Below are 19,431 nucleotides of genomic sequence, written 5' to 3'. Positions count from 1 at the left end.
GTAGTGTCGTACAGAGGGACCATAGTGTGCTCCGTTTGATGCACTCGTTGATTATTTGTGCATCATTACCCTTTGGTACGATGGGCAAAATTTGACGGAAGTCACCGGACAGCAGTACCACCTTGCCGCCAAATGGTCGCTGCACGCCTGTTATGTCCCGAATCGTTATGATCGACTGCTTCCAACGCTTATTGGCTGCTCATGGATGCTTCGTCCCACACGATTAGCGTTGCCTGGCGGATGAGTTCAGCGCGCTTCGACTGTACTGGGATGTTGCAAGTGGAGTGTCGGTTTAAGTCGAGCGGAAGCTTAAACGTTGAGTGGACCGTTCTTCCTCCACTAAGGAACAGCGCTGCTATTCCACTCGCCGTAGTGGCAAGCGCAATGTTTGATTGGCGTCGCGTGTATGCGAGGACTTTTTCCAGCACGAAAGATTTGCCCGTACCGCCAGGATCGTCCAGGAAGAAAAAGCGATTGTCTTCAGCATTATAGATTCCGGTTGAGTTGGTGTTCACATCCGTATCCGTTGTAGTGCTCGTCGATATCCGAACTCGATCAATGGCCGCCGTAATTTTGTCGTACACTGTACGCTGCTCGTCGTTGAGTAGGTGTAGGGTGACCAAAGTTTCGTCGAGATCGTTCACTGCGTAAGCCCGTTCGGTCGTGATGAACTCGTTCACCTCATTCGCATCGTTCCTGATGTGCTCTCCAACGTGTTCATAATCCTGCAGCTGTGGTATATCGGGAAAGGTGGTTAAATCCTTTGCCGGAATGGTACCTCGCAAAAACCGATCGGTTTCGCGCAGCGCACGAAAACGTTCGACGTCAATTCAGCAGCGTATTCAGGTCGGACTGTTGTGATGTATACCGGTCGCGATCGTGGAAGCGAAAGTCTTCACACAATAGCTCTGCGTACATATCCCACAGCTTGCGCGGTTCTTGCGGCATCCCAGGTGAGAGAATAAGCGCAAAGAAATGGCGAAATTGGGATGGCATTTGGAATTTGGCCGCTTCCTGTAGAGCCCGTTCCCACTCGGAATCATCTAGCAACAGTGCTTCTCTGATGACAGCTTGCTGGAACGTTGCATACACTGTGCCGTCAACAGTGCGCAAATTCTCGAACGATGTTGGTCCTTTGCGGTAGCACAGTAGCAATCGCATACAGTAGCGCTCGAAGAGCTGCATTCCGCAGGACACCATGCGTCCAACAACCGTTCTGTGCGAGGTACGGGTGCGACGTATCCACTGCTTGGTGCCAAGTTCGTGCCACGGTTGTCGCTGACGCGCTGTCGGTTCACCGTACCGATAGTACATGGGTACGTCGTGATAAAGGAGCGTTTTGGCGAAATCGTCGTTAGCCGCAAGCAAGAAAAACTGAGTCAGCATTGTACGTTTACCCCGGTTTAACGCGCACGAAAGGTTCTCGTTCGCTCGGTAAAACACGTACTGCTGGTTCTCCAGGTGGATGGGCAGCGTCACGACGGTGTGCGTTTTCGCCTGCAGCTCGAAACGCATGATACGCCAGCAGCTGTCTGTCGGTGATAGGTAGCGTGCGTCGATGAACTGCTGTATCTAATCATTGCCACCAGTGAGAGATACGCTCAGCCGATCCTATCTCTCTGAACCTTGTACACGTACTTGTACAGATTTAAGGGAATCATATCAGGTATGATTCCATATTAGGTATGATTCCATTAGAATAATCTGTATCTGTAACGCGTAGTGAAAGGTAAACCGGCATCTTAACAAGGCGTCATCATTTCTGATTATCATTTACTTGTATCAGTGTTAAGTCCTATCCGCCTTTCATTTGCTACGAAGGAGGAGGATATAATTTGGCTTAATTAACTACCTCAAAGTGTACGTTTTTATCGGCCAATTGAAGTACAATTTGTCAAAGAAACAAAAGAAGTGTTAGAGAGTGCAAAAGAAATTAATGATCAAATTTTGACCACATTGGCTCTAAAAATAATCTTAAGTGACACAGATGATGTGATAGTGTCTTTTAATTTTTATATGAGTATGATAGATGGGAAAGTGTTTGCCTATGTTACTAATAATCAATCAATGAAAACTTGTTGTGTAAGTGGAGCTATGCCAAGCCAGATGAATAACTTGAATGAAGTGGAAAATGGATTTTGTGTTCGTCCTGAAATTTTGAACTTTAGAATTTCTCCGTTACATTGCTGGATGCGGTTTGTAGAGCGTCTGAAATACTGAAACAAATTTTGCAAGCACTAGTATGACCACACGGTCCAATGATCAGCAACATCAGGAACTAAGTTCTGATTCCGATGGACAGGACAGTGCAGGGCTTGGAGAAGAAGGCTGTATTACATACACTAAATATTAGTTTTGCACATGTTGTTGAAGGTTTAAAGAGGTTTTGGAAGTTTTGCAAATGATATCAATATCTTTAGCAATAGTTAGTCTTCATCCAATCACACGACTGAACTATAATACAAGCGAATATCTTTAGATATTGTTACAATACCTGTCTATAAGGACCAGGCACCTCCATTACCTCAGGTAGTGGGCGACGGTAGATAACAATATTTTTTCAAAGGTAACTGTGATCTCGATTTTGTTTTGCCTACCTATAAGATCCTAATACTAATAATAGAATGTCGATACCTTAAAATTTGATGTCTCCAACTTTAAATAAAGTTTAACGAAAATGTTTAACGAATGTCGGACCCCGGATAGTCACTGAACAGCATCAACATTTATAACCGTCGGCTTTATAAATGTGAGCCCTCGTGAACTATCCGTTGTCCGACGTGACTCTTGGTTTCGTGTGCTGAGCGGTTTGATAAAAAAGTGCACTTTCGATGCTTTCGAAACGCCATGGTCACCCTTTTCGATGCAGAGCAATGTTACAGTTAATTTTTGAAAAATTAACGCAGTGTAAAAAAAATAAAATAAGTTATTTATAATGAACAAAGTAGAAATAAAATAACGAATCATATGTAAAACAAAATAGCTACAATAAATATCAATATAATAACCAATTAGTGCTGTAAGTTATTTGTTTCTTAAATAAATAAATTGGCATTAGCGGTTAGTGTAGTATGTGGGGTTTTAGAGTAAAGTGTTGAAACTGTGTTAATAATTAATGCTATTCAATATGAAAAAAAAATTAAAATGAACAGTGAGTAAGGTTGCAAAACTATTATTTAATTATTAAAGATACAAAATTGATTGTATGTGTGTGTTCGTACATCTTTGAGTTTTTAACGTATCAGCTGACACAGTACGACAACCATTTCTTCATTGACATGTAAGCGTGAGAGTGCAATTCGATATTGTTCGTTAAAAAAAATAAAAGCGGCCATATGTGCTCCAATTATTAAATCGTAAAAATATAATAATAAGCATATAAAAAACACATAACAAAACTTCCAAGACACGTCGGACCCCAGATAGTCACTCAACAGCATCAACATTTATAAGCGTTTGCTTTATAAATGTGAGCTCTCGTGAACTATCCGTTGTCCGACGTGACTTTTGGTTTCGTGTGGTAAGTGTGTTAACTTAATAATTAATTAATGGTTGTTTTGTGTGTATTATAAATTATCGTTTAAATACGGTTAGAATCTTTAAAGTTAAATAATAGTTTTGCAACCTTATGTATTAGAATGAGAGTGAAACAAAATCTAACCTAACTTTCTTAGCGCAATGCATAAAAGGTTACATAATACGCTTATTTTACACTTTGCGCTTGGCTACATCGCAATTGCAAAAATGTTTTGTGCAATGCTGTCGTGTAGAACTTTCTGTTTCGGTTGCATCAATCCGCTCCTTGGTGTTCACCCGCACAAAGAACATACGGTACTTGTGAGCACCAACGATATATTTGTTGCGACATCTTTGGCAATTGTTGTGATGATACTCCGATGCCGATCCCGGTGTCTCTAAAAGCAGAGTAGTGTATTAGTAAATGTGTAATAGTGTTGCGTACAATATGTGCATACGTACGTTAACAGTTACAGTCCCGTGATGTAGTTTCCAGATGTCTGTCCCGATGCTGCTACTTGGTGCTCTTGATTGACACCGCTGCTGCATGTTGTTTGTTCGCGTGCTCCCAAAGTGATGCGGCGACATGAAATAAATAAAAAAAAGAAAAAATTAATAAGTGAATAACACCAATGGTAGGTATGGATAACGACGATACGTACATTATGTTTTACTGATTACGATGAATGTCAGTTGTCTTCGCCTCTGTTTTATGCTTGATGTGTGATAAATATCCACTTGCTCGTTGCAGCATCCGGGATAAGGTCTCGTTCAGCTTCTGAAAGCTATGGAAAATGGAATTGTAAATATGTTGCAAATTTTGAATAGAACGGTGAAATGATTAAAAAGGAAAAAATATGATACCTGATAAAAGAAAACACTCCAACATGTGGTGATAGCTGAATCAGAGTAGAAAGTTGAATTAGTTGTCCTGGAAAGAGCAAATTGTGTAAGCAAAAAAAATTAAGCGTATGTTGTATGCATATTATTTGTGTGTGAAGAAATGTATAACTTACCTATTATTTGGGTCGTCATAAATTGGGCGAATCCATTCATCCTTGGGTTGAAGCTGGTTCGTCGACAAATAGTCAAATTATTACCTGTAGGTAGGAGAGGTTAGAGCTACTTGGTAATGAAATATTTTAAAACGGACTGGTTTTCGTTCCTTTTTTCTCTTACCAACATACGAACGCGTTCCAGCATCATCATTGAATGTAGTGAGGCATGAGGCACAGACATTTTTGATAACTGTAGTAGGATTAATAAAAAAAAAGTTAGTTATTTTGTTATTAAATTTCTTATTTTTTCTCTTTCTACTTACCTACATTGGAATGCGTCCGAATTATCCGAAAGTCTCGATCGATGAACTTGGTCAAAGTTTATGTTTGTTTTCGGGCTGAAATAAAAAGGAAGGATATAAAGTTTTTTTTTCTTAGATTTGTATTTCTACTTTTCACCTACCAACACGCGAATGCGTCTGAATCCGATGATTGAGGGCGTCCGAAAACTCGATGAGGGCGAACAAATTATTAACTGTAATCGATGAGGGAAAAAAGGTTCACAATTACTTCTTGCTTGTATTTGATACTTTCATTCGTTTTCCTTACCTCCATCCGAATGCGTTCAACCATCAACAATAAGCTCGACCAATAAGGCACGAAGGACACATGGTATCTGTAATATGAATAAAAACAAAACAGATAGTAATGCAGTTTGTTTTTCCCGTTCCCAAATGTTCTTACCTGAATCCCCGAACACGTTCAATCGTCAATGATTTCTCGATACACAATGTTTCGCGTTGAGACACCATCTTGATTGTCGTGTTCAGGATTTGCGATCGGCGCAGCTATATTTGCTCGTGTCGTGACGCGGGACACTGCCACGTACAGCTGGCCGTGTGCAAACACATCCTTTGGCAGATAGAGGCCCAGATGGTTCAGTGATTGTCCTTGTGCTTTATTAATGGTCATGGCAAAGCACACCTGCACCGGGAACTGTTTGCGGCGGATTTGGAACGGTTGGCCCTTGTCGTTGCTGTCACAGTAGATGCGTAGCAGCAGCACGTCTGTTTCTCATCGCTTGCCCGTCAATATCTTGGCGTGCAAGCAATGCGTCTTCATGTCCACAATCTGAAGACGCGTTCCGTTGCAAAGTCCCATGTCGGAATTGAGATTTCGCAACAACAGCACCGGTGTCGATCGCTTCAGCCGTAAGCGATGCAGTGGTATGCCGCTATTGTTGAGGTATTCGGATGGAATCTGTAAGTGTTCATGCTCCTCCGGGTTTAGCAATGTGTCCACGGAACGATACTACCTTGCCTGCCCGGGTAACTGATCTATCACAATGTTGTTAATGGCAGCAACGTCAACATTAAAAGGAGACAGGATCGCACGATCGGAAAAGAATCGATCTGGATCCTGACAGTTCCGTTGCATGTCTGGGTAGATGCGGGCAATCAGCTTATTGATGTCCTGAGCCGAGTTCGCCGTACGGGGTACAGCCATATCGTGCGGTATTTTTGCCAACGATGGGTCCGCTCCTGCAAACGTATCGTGTCGCCCTTCTCCGATACGCAGCAAATTGGCAAATTCCTGCAGCTCGCTGGCTCGAGTCGCGTTAGGAGCCGTGCGTACCAGCATGTTAACGCACAGCCGTAGTGTCGTACAGAGGGACCATAGTGTGCTCCGTTTGATGCACTCGTTGATTATTTGTGCATCATTACCCTTTGGTACGATGGGCAAAATTTGACGGAAGTCACCGGACAGCAGTACCACCTTGCCGCCAAATGGTCGCTGCACGCCCGTTATGTCCCGAATGGTATGATCGACTGCTTCCAACGCTTATTGGCTGCTCATGGATGCTTCGTCCCACACGATTAGCGTTGCCTGGCGGATGAGTTCAGCGCGCTTCGACTGTACTGGGATGTTGCAAGTGGAGTGTCGGTTTAAGTCGAGCGGAAGCTTAAACGTTGAGTGGACCGTTCTTCCTCCACTAAGGAACAGCGCTGCTATTCCACTCGCCGTAGTGGCAAGCGCAATGTTTGATTGGCGTCGCGTGTATGCGAGGACTTTTTCCAGCACGAAAGATTTGCCCGTACCGCCAGGACCGTCCAGGAAGAAAAAGCGATTGTCTTCAGCATTATTCAGCAGCGTATTCAGGTCGGACTGTTGTGATGTATACCGGTCGCGATTGTGGAAGCGAAAGTCTTCACACAATAGCTCTGCGTACATATCCCACAGCTTGCGCGGTTCTTGCGGCATCCCAGGTGAGAGAATAAGCGCAAAGAAATGGCGAAATTGGGATGGCATTTGGAATGTAGCCGCTTCCTGCAGAGCCCGTTCCCACTCGGAATCATCTAGCAACAGTCCTTCTCTGATGACAGCTTGCTGGAACGTTGCATACACTGTGCCGTCAACAGTGCGCAAATTCTCGAACGATGTTGGTCCTTTGCGGTAGCACAGTAGCAATCGCAAACAGTAGCGCTCCAAGAGCTGCATTCCGCAGGACACCATGCGTCCAACTACCGTTTTGTGCGAGGTACGGGTGCGACGTATCCACTGCTTCGTGCCACGGTTGTCGCTGACGCGCTGTCGGTTCACCGTACCGATAGTACATGGGTACGTCGTGATAAAGGAGCGTTTTGGCGAAATCATCGTTAGCCGCAAGCAAGAAAAACTGAGTCAGCATTGTACGTTTTCCCCGGTTTAACGCGCACGAAAGGTTCTCGTTCGCTCGGTAAAACACGTACTGCTGGTTCTCCAGGTGGATGGGCAGCGTCACGACGGTGTGCGTTTTCGCCTGCAGCTCGAAACGCATGATACGCCAGCAGCTGTCTGTCGGTGATAGGTAGCGTGCGTCGATGAACTGCTGTATCTAATCATTGCCACCAGTGAGAGATACGCTCAGCCGATCCTATCTCTCTGAACCTTGTACACGTACTTGTACAGATTTAAGGGAATCATATCAGGTATGATTCCATATTAGGTATGATTCCATTAGAATAATCTGTATCTGTAACGCGTAGTGAAAGGTAAACCGGCATCTTAACAAGGCGTCATCATTTCTGATTATCATTTACTTGTATCAGCGTTAAGTCCTATCCGCCTTTCATTTGCTACGAAGGAGGAGGATATAATTTGGCTTAATTAACTACCTCAAAGTGTACGTTTTTATCGGCCAATTGAAGTACAATTTGTCAAAGAAACAAAAGAAGTGTTAGAGAGTGCAAAAGAAATTAATGATCAAATTTTGGCCACATTGGCTCTTAAAATAATCTTAAGTAACACAGATGATGTGATAGTGTCTTTTAATTTTTATATGAGTATGATAGATGGGAAAGTGTTTGCCTATGTTACTAATACTCAATCAATGAAAACTTGTTGTGTAAGTGGAGCTATGCCAAGCCAGATGAATAACTTGAATGAAGTGGAAAATGGATGTTGTGATATCTCACTGGATTGAATGAGGCACTGAACATCTAATTACGCACAAGAACTATTTTATTTTTGCTTCTTGCGACTTAACTCCACCGCTATCGATCACGTACTGGTTTGCCCCCGTGTGCAAACCCCAAAATTTAACTCCCTCCGCTGTGGCGTGCATTTCGCGGAACCGTCCGTTATACCGCTTACCGCCTTGTATAAAAAGGACCCTTTTTTGTTCCTGTTTATCCGCAGGTACCGAACGACACACCACAACAGAGAGAAAAAAAACAAAACAAAAACAAAAACTTCTTCCGATGAAACGGAACAGATGTTGTGTTCATCCTGAAATTTTGAACTTTAGAATTTCTCTGTTACATTGCTGGATGCGGTTTCTAGAGCGTCTGAAATACTGAAACAAATTTTGCAAGCACTAGTATGACCACACGGTCCAATGATCAGCAACATCAGGAACTAAGTTCTGATTCCGATGGACAGGACAGTGCAGGGCTTGGAGAAGAAGGCTGTATTACATACACTAAATATTAGTTTTGCACATGTTGTTGAAGGTTTAAAGAGGTTTTGGAAGTTTTGCAAATGATATCAATATCTTTAGCAATAGTTAGTCTTCATCCAATCACACGACTGAACTATAATACAAGCGAATATCTTTAGATATTGTTACAATACCTGTCTATAAGGACCAGGCACCTCCATTACCTCAGGTAGTGGGCGACGGTAGATAACAATATTTTTTCAAAGGTAACTGTGATCTCGATTTTGTTTTGCCTACCTATAAGATCCTAATACTAATAATAGAATGTCGATACCTTAAAATTTGATGTCTCCAACTTTAAATAAAGTTTAACGAAAATGTTGAGTCTACAAATAACTTATAACACTGATTGGTTACAAATTTAAAGAGTAAATCTGGTACAATTTAGATGCAATCTGAGTAAAAAAATATAATTTACTGTAAAAAGAAATAAAAAAGAATAAATGTAAATAGTTACGAAAAAGGGTGACCATGCGTTTTTACTCATGTAACGTCTATTATTAAAACAGATGTCGGACCCCGGATAGTCACTAAACAGCATCAACATTTATAACCGTCGGCTTTATAAATGTGAGCTCTCGTGAACTATCCGTTGTCCGACGTGACTCTTGGTTTCGTATGCTGAGCGAAATGAAAAAAAAATCAGACGAAACTTCCAAGACACGTCGGACCCCGGATAGTCACTCAACAGCATCAACATTTATAAGCGTTTGCTTTATAAATGTGAGCTCTCGTGAACTATCCGTTGTCCGACGTGACTTTTGGTTTCGTGCGGTGAGCGGAATGGAAAAAAAATCACACGAAACTTCCAAGACACGTCGGACCCCGGATAGTCACTCAACAGCATCAACATTTATAAGCGTTTGCTTTATAAATGTGAGCTCTCGTGAACTATCCGTTGTCCGACGTGACTCTTGGTTTCATGTGGTAAGTGTGTTAACTTAATAATTAATTAATGGTTGTTTTGTGTGTATTATAAATTATCGTTTAAATACGGTTAGAATGTTTAAAGTTAAATAATAGTTTTGCAACCTTATGTATTAGAGTGAAACAAAATCTAATAATACGCTTATTTTACACTTTGCGCTTGGCTACATCGCAATTGCAAAAATGTTTTGTGCAATGCTGTCGTGTAGAACTTTCTGTTTCGGTTGCATCAATCCGCTCCTTGGTGTTCACCCGCACAAAGAACATACGGTACTTGTGAGCACCAACGATATATTTGTTGCGACATCTTTGGCAATTGTTGTGATGATACTCCGATGCCGATCCCGGTGTCTCTAAAAGCAGAGTAGTGTATTAGTAAATGTGTAATAGTGTTGCGTACAATATGTGCATACGTACGTTAACAGTCACAGTCCCGTGATGTAGTTTCCAGAGGTCTGTCCCGATGCTGCTACTTGATGCTCTTGATTGACACCGCTGCTGCATGTTGTTTGTTCGCGTGCTCCCAAAGTGATGCGGCGACATGAAATAAATAAAAAAAAGAAAAAATTAATAAGTGAATAACACCAATGGTAGGTATGGATAACGACGATATGTACATTATGTTTTACTGATTACGATGAATGTCAGTTGTCTTCGCCTCTGTTTTATGCTTAATGTGTGATGAATATCCACTTGCTCGTTGCAGCATCCGGGATAAGGTCTCGTTCAGCTTCTGAAAGCTATGGAAAATGAAATTGTAAATATGTTGCAAATTTTGAATAGAACGGTGAAACGATTAAAAAGGAAAAAATATGATACCTGATAAAAGAAAACACTCCAACATGTGGTGATAGCTGAATCAGAGTAGAAAGTTGAATTAGTTGTCCTGGAAAGAGCAAATTGTGTAAGCAAAAAAAATTAAGCGTATGTTGTATGCATATTATTTGTGTGTGAAGAAATGTATAACTTACCTACTATTTGGGTCGTCATAAATTGGGCGAATCCATTCATCCTTGGGTTGAAGCTGGTTCGTCGACAAATAGTCAAATTATTACCTGTAGGTAGGAGAGGTTAGAGCTACTTGGTAATGCAATATTTTAAAACGGACTGGTTTTCGTTCCTTTTTTCTCTTACCAACATACGAACGCGTTCCAGCATCATCATTGAATGTAGTGAGGCATCAGGCACAGACATTTTTGATAACTGTAGTAGGATTAATAAAAAAAGTTAGTTATTTTGTTATTAAATTTCTTATTTTTTCTCTTTCTACTTACCTACATTGGAATGCGTCCGAATTATCCGAAAGTCTCGATCGATGAACTTGGTCAAAGTTTATGTTTGTTTTCGGGCTGAAATAAAAAGGAAGGATATAAAGTTTTTTTCTTAGATTTGTAGTTCTTCTTTTCACCTACCAACACGCGAATGCGTCTGAATCCGATGATTGAGGGCGTCCGAAAACTCGATGAGGGCGAACAAATTATTAACTGTAATCGATGAGGGAAAAAAGGTTCACAATTACTTCTTGCTTGTATTTGGTTCTTTCATTCGTTTTCCTTACCTCCATCCGAATGCGTTCCATCGACAATAAGCTCGACCAATAAGGCACGAAGGACACATGGTATCTGTAATATGAATAAAAACAAAACAGATAGTAATGCAGTTTGTTTTTTCTTCGTTCCCAAATGTTCTTACCTGAATCCCCGAACACGTTCAATCGTCAATGATTTCTCGATACACAATGTTTCGCGTTGAGACACCATCTTGATTGTCGTGTTCAGGATTTGCGATCGGCGCAGCTATATTTGCTCGTGTCGTGACGCGGGATACTGCCACGTACAGCTGGCCGTGTGCAAACACATCCTTTGGCAGATAGAGGCCCAGATGGTTCAGTGATTGTCCTTGTGCTTTATTAATGGTCATGGCAAAGCACACCTGCCCCGGGAACTGTTTGCGGTGGATTTGGAACGGTTGGCCCTTGTCGTTGCTGTCACAGTAGATGCGTAGCAGCAGCACGTCTGTTTCTCATCGCTTGCCCGTCAATATCTTGGCGTGCAAGCAATGCGTCTTCATGTCCACAATCTGAAGACGCGTTCCGTTGCAAAGTCCCATGTCGGAATTGAGATTTCGCAACAACAGCACCGGTGTCGATCGCTTCAGCCGTAAGCGATGCAGTGGTATGCCGCTATTGTTGAGGTATTCGGATGGAATCTGTAAGTGTTCATGCTCCTCCGGGTTTAGCAATGTGTCCACGGAACGATACTACCTTGCCTGCCCGGGTAACTGATCTATCACAATGTTGTTAATGGCAGCAACGTCAACATTAAAAGGAGACAGGATCGCACGATCGGAAAAGAATCGATCTGGATCCTGACAGTTCCGTTGCATGTCTGGGTAGATGCGGGCAATCAGCTTATTGATGTCCTGAGCCGAGTTCGCCGTACGGGGTACAGCCATATCGTGCGGTATTTTTGCCAACGATGGGTCCGCTCCTGCAAACGTATCGTGTCGCCCTTCTCCGATACGCAGCAAAAAATTGGCAAATTCCTGCAGCTCGCTGGCTCGAGTCGCGTTAGGAGCCGTGCGTACCAGCATGTTAACGCACAGCCGTAGCGTCGTACAGAGGGACCATAGTGTGCTCCGTTTGATGCACTCGTTGATTATTTGTGCATCATTACCCTTTGGTACGATGGGCAAAATTTGACGGAAGTCACCGGACAGCAGTACCACCTTGCCGCCAAATGGTCGCTGCACGCCCGTTATGTCCCGAATGGTACGATCGACTGCTTCCAACGCTTATTGGCAGCTCATGGATGCTTCGTCCTACACGATTAGCGTTGCTTGGCGGATGAGTTCAGCGCGCTTCGACTGTACTGGGATGTTGCAAGTGGAGTGTCGGTTTAAGTCGAGCGGAAGCTTAAACGTTGAGTGGACCGTTCTTCCTCCACTAAGCAACAGCGCTGCTATTCCACTCGCCGTAGTGGCAAGCGCAATGTTTGATTGGCGTCGCGTGTATGCGAGGACTTTTTCCAGCACGAAAGATTTGCCCGTACCGCCAGGACCGTCCAGGAAGAAAAAGCGATTGTCATCAGCATTATTCAGCAGCGTATTCAGGTCGGACTGTTGTGATGTATACCGGTCGCGATCGTGGAAGCGAAAGTCTTCACACAATAGCCCTGCGTACATATCCCACAGCTTGCGCGGTTCTTGCGGCATCCCAGGAGAGAGAATAAGCGCAAAGAAATGGCGAAATTGGGATGGCATTTGGAATGTGGCCGCTTCCTGCAGAGCCCGTTCCCACTCGGAATCATCTAGCAACAGTCCTTCTCTGATGACAGCTTGCTGGAACGTTGCATACACTGTGCCGTCAACAGTGCGCAAATTCTCGAACGATGTTGGTCCTTTGCGGTAGCACAGTAGCAATCGCAAACAGTAGCGCTCCAAGAGCTGCATTCCGCAGGACACCATGCGTCCAACTACCGTTTTGTGCGAGGTACGGGTGCGACGTATCCACTGCTTCGTGCCACGGTTGTCGCTGACGCGCTGTCGGTTCACCGTACCGATAGTACATGGGTACGTCGTGATAAAGGAGCGTTTTGGCGAAATCGTCGTTAGCCGCAAGCAAGAAAAACTGAGTCAGCATTGTACGTTTACCCCGGTTTAACGCGCACGAAAGGTTCTCGTTCGCTCGGTAAAACACGTACTGCTGGTTCTCCAGGTGGATGGGCAGCGTCACGACGGTGTGCGTTTTCGCCTGCAGCTCGAAACGCATGATACGCCAGCAGCTGTCTGTCGGTGATAGGTAGCGTGCGTCGATGAACTGCTGTATCTAATCATTGCCACCAGTGAGAGATACGCTCAGCCGATCCTATCTCTCTGAACCTTGTACACGTACTTGTACAGATTTAAGGGAATCATATCAGGTATGATTCCATATTAGGTATGATTCCATTAGAATAATCTGTATCTGTAACGCGTAGTGAAAGGTAAACCGGCATCTTAACAAGGCGTCATCATTTCTGATTATCATTTACTTGTATCAGTGTTAAGTCCTATCCGCCTTTCATTTGCTACGAAGGAGGAGGATATAATTTGGCTTAATTAACTACCTCAAAGTGTACGTTCTTATCGGCCAATTGAAGTACAATTTGTCAAAGAAACAAAAGAAGTGTTAGAGAGTGCAAAAGAAATTAATGATCAAATTTTGACCACATTGGCTCTAAAAATAATCTTAAGTGACACAGATGATGTGATAGTGTCTTTTAATTTTTATATGAGTATGATAGATGGGAAAGTGTTTGCCTATGTTACTAATACTCAATCAATGAAAACTTGTTGTGTAAGTGGAGCTATGCCAAGCCAGATGAATAACTTGAATGAAGTGGAAAATGGATTTTGTGTTCGTCCTGAAATTTTGAACTTTAGAATTTCTCCGTTACATTGCTGGATGCGGTTTGTAGAGCGTCTGAAATACTGAAACAAATTTTGCAAGCACTAGTATGACCACACGGTCCAATGATCAGCAACATCAGGAACTAAGTTCTGATTCCGATGGACAGGACAGTGCAGGGCTTGGAGAAGAAGGCTGTATTACATACACTAAATATTAGTTTTGCACATGTTGTTGAAGGTTTAAAGAGGTTTTGGAAGTTTTGCAAATGATATCAATATCTTTAGCAATAGTTAGTCTTCATCCAATCACACGACTGAACTATAATACAAGCGAATATCTTTAGATATTGTTACAATACCTGTCTATAAGGACCAGGCACCTCCATTACCTCAGGTAGTGGGCGACGGTAGATAACAATATTTTTTCAAAGGTAACTGTGATCTCGATTTTGTTTTGCCTACCTATAAGATCCTAATACTAATAATAGAATGTCGATACCTTAAAATTTGATGTCTCCAACTTTAAATAAAGTTTAACGAAAATGTTGAGTCTACAAATAACTTATAACACTGATTGGTTACAAATTTAAAGAGTAAATCTGGTACAATTTAGATGCAATCTGAGTAAAAAAATATAATTTACTGTAAAAAGAAATAAAAAAGAATAAATGTAAATAGTTACGAAAAAGGGTGACCATGCGTTTTTACTCATGTAACGTCTATTATTAAAACAGATGTCGGACCCCGGATAGTCACTAAACAGCATCAACATTTATAACCGTCGGCTTTATAAATGTGAGCTCTCGTGAACTATCCGTTGTCCGACGTGACTCTTGGTTTCGTATGCTGAGCGAAATGAAAAAAAAAAATCAGACGAAACTTCCAAGACACGTCGGACCCCGGATAGTCACTCAACAGCATCAACATTTATAAGCGTTTGCTTTATAAATGTGAGCTCTCGTGAACTATCCGTTGTCCGACGTGACTCTTGGTTTCATGTGGTAAGTGTGTTAACTTAATAATTAATTAATGGTTGTTTTGTGTGTATTATAAATTATCGTTTAAATACGGTTAGAATGTTTAAAGTTAAATAATAGTTTTGCAACCTTATGTATTAGAGTGAAACAAAATCTAACCTAACTTTCTTAGCGCAATGCATAAAAGGTTACATAATACGCTTATTTTACACTTTGCGCTTGGCTACATCGCAATTGCAAAAATGTTTTGTGCAATGCTGTCGTGTAGAACTTTCTGTTTCGGTTGCATCAATCCGCTCCTTGGTGTTCACCCGCACAAAGAACATACGGTACTTGTGAGCACCAACGATATATTTGTTTGCGACATCTTTGGCAATTGTTGTGATGATACTCCGATGCCGATCCCGGTGTCTCTAAAAGCAGAGTAGCGTATTAGTAAATGTGTAATAGTGTTGCGTACAATATGTGCATACGTACGTTAACAGTTACAGTCCCGTGATGTAGTTTCCAGAGGTCTGTCCCGATGTTGCTACTTGATGCTCTTGATTGACACCGCTGCTGCATGTTGTTTGTTCGCGTGCTCCCAAAGTGATGCGGCGACATGAAATAAATAAAAAAAGAAAAAATTAATAAGTGAATAACACCAATGGTAGGTATGGATAACGACGATACGTACATTATGTTTTACTGATTACGATGAATGTCAGTTGTCTTCGCCTCTGTTTTATGCTTAATGTGTGATGAATATCCACTTGCTCGTTGCAGCATCCGGGATAAGGTCTCGTCCAGCTTCTGAAAGCTATGGAAAATGGAATTGTAAATATGTTGCAAATTTTGAATAGAACGGTGAAATGATTAAAAAGGAAAAAATATGATACCTGATAAAAGAAAACACTCCAACATGTGGTGATAGCTGAATCAGAGTAGAAAGTTGAATTAGTTGTCCTGGAAAGAGCAAATTGTGTAAGCAAAAAAAATTAAGCGTATGTTGTATGCATATTATTTGTGTGTGAAGAAATGTATAACTTACCTACTATTTGGGTCGTCATAAATTGGGCGAATCCATTCATCCTTGGGTTGAAGCTGGTTCGTCGACAAATAGTCAAATTATTACCTGTAGGTAGGAGAGGTTAGAGCTACTTGGTAATGAAATATTTTAAAACGGACTGGTTTTCGTTCCTTTTTTCTCTTACCAACATACGAACGCGTTCCAGCATCATCATTGAATGTAGTGAGGCATGAGGCACAGACATTTTTGATAACTGTAGTAGGATTAATAAAAAAAGTTAGTTATTTTGTTATTAAATTTCTTATTTTTTCTCTTTCTACTTACCTACATTGGAATGCGTCCGAATTATCCGAAAGTCTCGATCGATGAACTTGGTCAAAGTTTATGTTTGTTTTCGGGCTGAAATAAAAAGGAAGGATATAAAGTTTTTTTTCTTAGATTTGTATTTCTTCTTTTCACCTACCAACACGCGATTGCGTCTGAATCCGATGATTGAGGGCGTCCGAAAACTCGATGAGGGCGAACAAATTATTAACTGTAATCGATGAAGGAAAAAAGGTTCACAATTACTTCTTGCTTGTATTTGGTTCTTTCATTCGTTTTCCTTACCTCCATCCGAATGCGTTCCATCAACAATAAGCTCGACCAATAAGGCACGAAGGACACATGGTATCTGTAATATGAATAAAAACAAAACAGATAGTAATGCAGTTTGTTTTTTCTTCGTTCCCAAATGGTCTTACCTGAATCCCCGAACACGTTCAATCGTCAATGATTTCTCGATACACAATGTTTCGCGTTGAGACACCATCTTGATTGTCGTGTTCAGGATTTGCGATCGGCGCAGCTATATTTGCTCGTGTCGTGACGCGGGACACTGCCACGTACAGCTGGCCGTGTGCAAACACATCCTTTGGCAGATAGAGGCCCAGATGGTTCAGTGATTGTCCTTGTGCTTTATTGATGGTCATGGCAAAGCACACCTGCACCTGTGGGAACTGTTTGCGGTGGATTTGGAACGGTTGGCCCTTGTCGTTGCTGTCACAGTAAATGCGTAGCAGCAGCACGTCTGTTCCTCATCGCTTGCCCGTCAATATCTTGGCGTGCAAGCAATGCGTCTTCATGTCCACAATCTGAAGACGCGTTCCGTTGCAAAGTCCCATGTCGGAATTGAGATTTCGCAACAACAGCACCGGTGTCGATCGCTTCTGCCGTAAGCGATGCAGTGGTATGCCGCTATTGTTGAGGTATTCGGATGGAATCTGTAAGTGTTCATGCTCCTCCGGGTTTAGCAATGTGTCCACGGAACGATACTACCTTGCCTGCCCGGGTAACTGATCCATCACAATGTTGTTAATGGCAGCAACGTCAACATTAAAAGGAGACAGGATCGCACGATCGGAAAAGAATCGATCTGGATCCTGACTGTTCCGTTGCATGTCTGGGTAGATGCGGGCAATCAGCTTATTGATGTCCTGAGCCGAGTTCGCCGTACGCGGTACAACCATATCGTGCGGTATTTTTGCCAACGATGGGTCCGCTCCTGCAAACGTATCGTGTCGCCCTTCACCGATACGCAGCAAAAAGTTGGCAAATTCCTGCAGCTCGCTGGCTCGAGTCGCGTTAGGAGCCGTGCGTACCAGCATGTTAACGCACAGCCGTAGCGTCGTACAGAGGGACTATAGTGTGCTCCGTTTGATGCACTCGTTGATTATTTGTGCATCATTACCCTTTGGTACGATGGGCAAAATTTGACGGAAGTCACCGGACAGCAGTACCACTTTGCCGCCAAATGGTCGCTGCACGCCCGTTATGTCCCGAATGGTATGATCGACTGCTTCCAATGCTTATTGGCTGCTCATGGATGCTTCGTCCCGCACGATTAGCGTTGCCTGGCGGATGAGTTCAGCGCGCTTCGACTGTACTGGGATGTTGCAAGTGGAGTGTCGGTTTAAGTCGAGCGGAAGCTTAAATGTTGAGTGGACCGTTCTTCCTCCACTAAGGAACAGCGCTGCTATTGCACTCGCCGTAGTGGCAAGCGCAATGTTTGATTGGCGTCGCGTGTATGCGAGGACTTTTTCCAGCACGAAAGATTTGCCCGTACCGCCAGGACCGTCCAGGAAGAAAAAGCGATTGTCTTCAGCATTATAGATTCCGGTTGAGTTGGTGTTCACATCCGTATCCGTTGTAGTGCTCGTCGATATCCGAACTCGATCAATGGCCGCCGTAATTTTGTCGTACACTGTACGCTGCTCGTCGTTGAGTAGGTGTAGGGTGGCCAAAGTTTCGTCGAGATCGTTCACTGCGTAAGCCCGTTCGGTCGTGATGAACTCGTTCACCTCATTCGCATCGTTCCTGAGGTGCTCTCCAACGTGTTCATAATCCTGCAGCTGTGGCATATCGGGAAAGGTGGTTAAATCCTTTGCCGGAATGGTACGTCGCAAAAACCGATCGATTTCGCGCAGCGCACGAAAACGTTCGACGTCAATCAGCAGCGTATTCAGGTCGGACTGTTGTGATGTATACCGGTCGCGATCGTGGAAGCGAAAGTCTTCACACAATAGCTCTGCGTACATATCCCACAGCTTGCGCGGTTCTTGCGGCATCCCAGGTGAGAGAATAAGCGCAAAGAAATGGCGAAATTGGGATGGCATTTGGAATGTGGCCGCTTCCTGTAGAGCCCGTTCCCACTCGGAATCATCTAGCAACAGTCCTTCTCTGATGACAGCTTGCTGGAACGTTGCATACACTGTGCCGTCAACAGTGCGCAAATTCTCGAACGATGTTGGTCCTTTGCGGTTAGCACAGTAGCAATCGCAAACAGTAGCACTCCAAGAGCTGCATTCCGCAGGACACCATGCGTCCAACTACCGTTTTGTGCGAGGTACGGGTGCGACGTATCCACTGCTTCGTGCCACGGTTGTCGCTGACGCGCTGTCGGTTCACCGTACCGATAGTACATGGGTACGTCGTGATAAAGGAGCGTTTTGGCGAAATCATCGTTAGCCGCAAGCAAGAAAAACTGAGTCAGCATTGTACGTTTTCCCCGGTTTAACGCGCACGAAAGGTTCTCGTTCGCTCGGTAAAACACGTACTGCTGGTTCTCCAGGTGGATGGGCAGCGTCACGACGGTGTGCGTTTTCGCCTGCAGCTCGAAACGCATGATACGCCAGCAGCTGTCTGTCGGTGATAGGTAGCGTGCGTCGATGAACTGCTGTATCTAATCATTGCCACCAGTGAGAGATACGCTCAGCCGATCCTATCTCTCTGAACCTTGTACACGTACTTGTACAGATTTAAGGGAATCATATCAGGTATGATTCCATATTAGGTATGATTCCATTAGAATAATCTGTATCTGTAACGCGTAGTGAAAGGTAAACCGGCATCTTAACAAGGCGTCATCATTTCTGATTATCATTTACTTGTATCAGTGTTAAGTCCTATCCGCCTTTCATTTGCTACGAAGGAGGAGGATATAATTTGGCTTAATTAACTACCTCAAAGTGTACGTTTTTATCGGCCAATTGAAGTACAATTTGTCAAAGAAACAAAAGAAGTGTTAGAGAGTGCAAAAGAAATTAATGATCAAATTTTGACCACATTGGCTCTTAAAATAATCTTAAGTGACACAGA

At 43.0% G+C, this 19,431-nt stretch overlaps 3 protein-coding genes across 14 annotated transcripts in view; all 3 read right to left on the bottom strand.

The window, feature by feature from the left end:
- LOC125770594 (uncharacterized) overlaps window positions 1-19,151 on the bottom strand; it is a 39,818-nt gene extending 20,667 nt beyond the window's left edge. The window contains exons 1-2 of one of the 2 annotated variants that reach the window (XM_049440366.1): window positions 16,405-19,151; window positions 4,021-5,123 (exon numbers count right to left, since the gene is read on the bottom strand). In XM_049440366.1, the coding sequence (XP_049296323.1) occupies window positions 17,643-18,449 (807 nt within the window). In that variant the 5' untranslated portion in view covers window positions 18,450-19,151 and the 3' untranslated portion in view covers window positions 4,021-5,123; window positions 16,405-17,642. Of the gene's footprint in view, window positions 1-4,020; window positions 5,124-16,404 lie in introns of those variants that run through there. The other variant, XM_049440375.1, reaches the window with a different exon arrangement.
- LOC125770566 (uncharacterized) overlaps window positions 1-19,431 on the bottom strand; it is a 91,164-nt gene that overhangs the window by 35,207 nt on the left and 36,526 nt on the right. For 7 of the 11 annotated variants that reach the window (XR_007419222.1, XR_007419224.1, XR_007419223.1 and 4 more), the window contains one exon: window positions 15,306-16,254. The gene's annotated coding sequence lies outside the window, so the exon portion shown is untranslated. Of the gene's footprint in view, window positions 1-10,141; window positions 10,979-15,305; window positions 16,255-19,431 lie in introns of those variants that run through there. The other 4 variants (XM_049440326.1, XM_049440317.1, XM_049440308.1 and 1 more) reach the window with 4 other exon arrangements.
- LOC125763978 (ATP-dependent DNA helicase PIF6-like) lies at window positions 5,261-6,155 on the bottom strand. The gene is given in 2 exon segments (XM_049427731.1): window positions 5,261-5,825; window positions 5,880-6,155. Coding segments are annotated over 2 exon segments (825 nt in total). The 3' UTR covers window positions 5,261-5,276.

Source organism: Anopheles funestus, chromosome X, assembly GCF_943734845.2.
Source record: "Anopheles funestus chromosome X, idAnoFuneDA-416_04, whole genome shotgun sequence".
NCBI lineage: Eukaryota > Metazoa > Arthropoda > Insecta > Diptera > Culicidae > Anopheles > Anopheles funestus.
The sequence above is the reverse complement of the archived record's forward strand: the minus strand, read 5'-3'. Positions and strand labels throughout refer to the sequence as shown.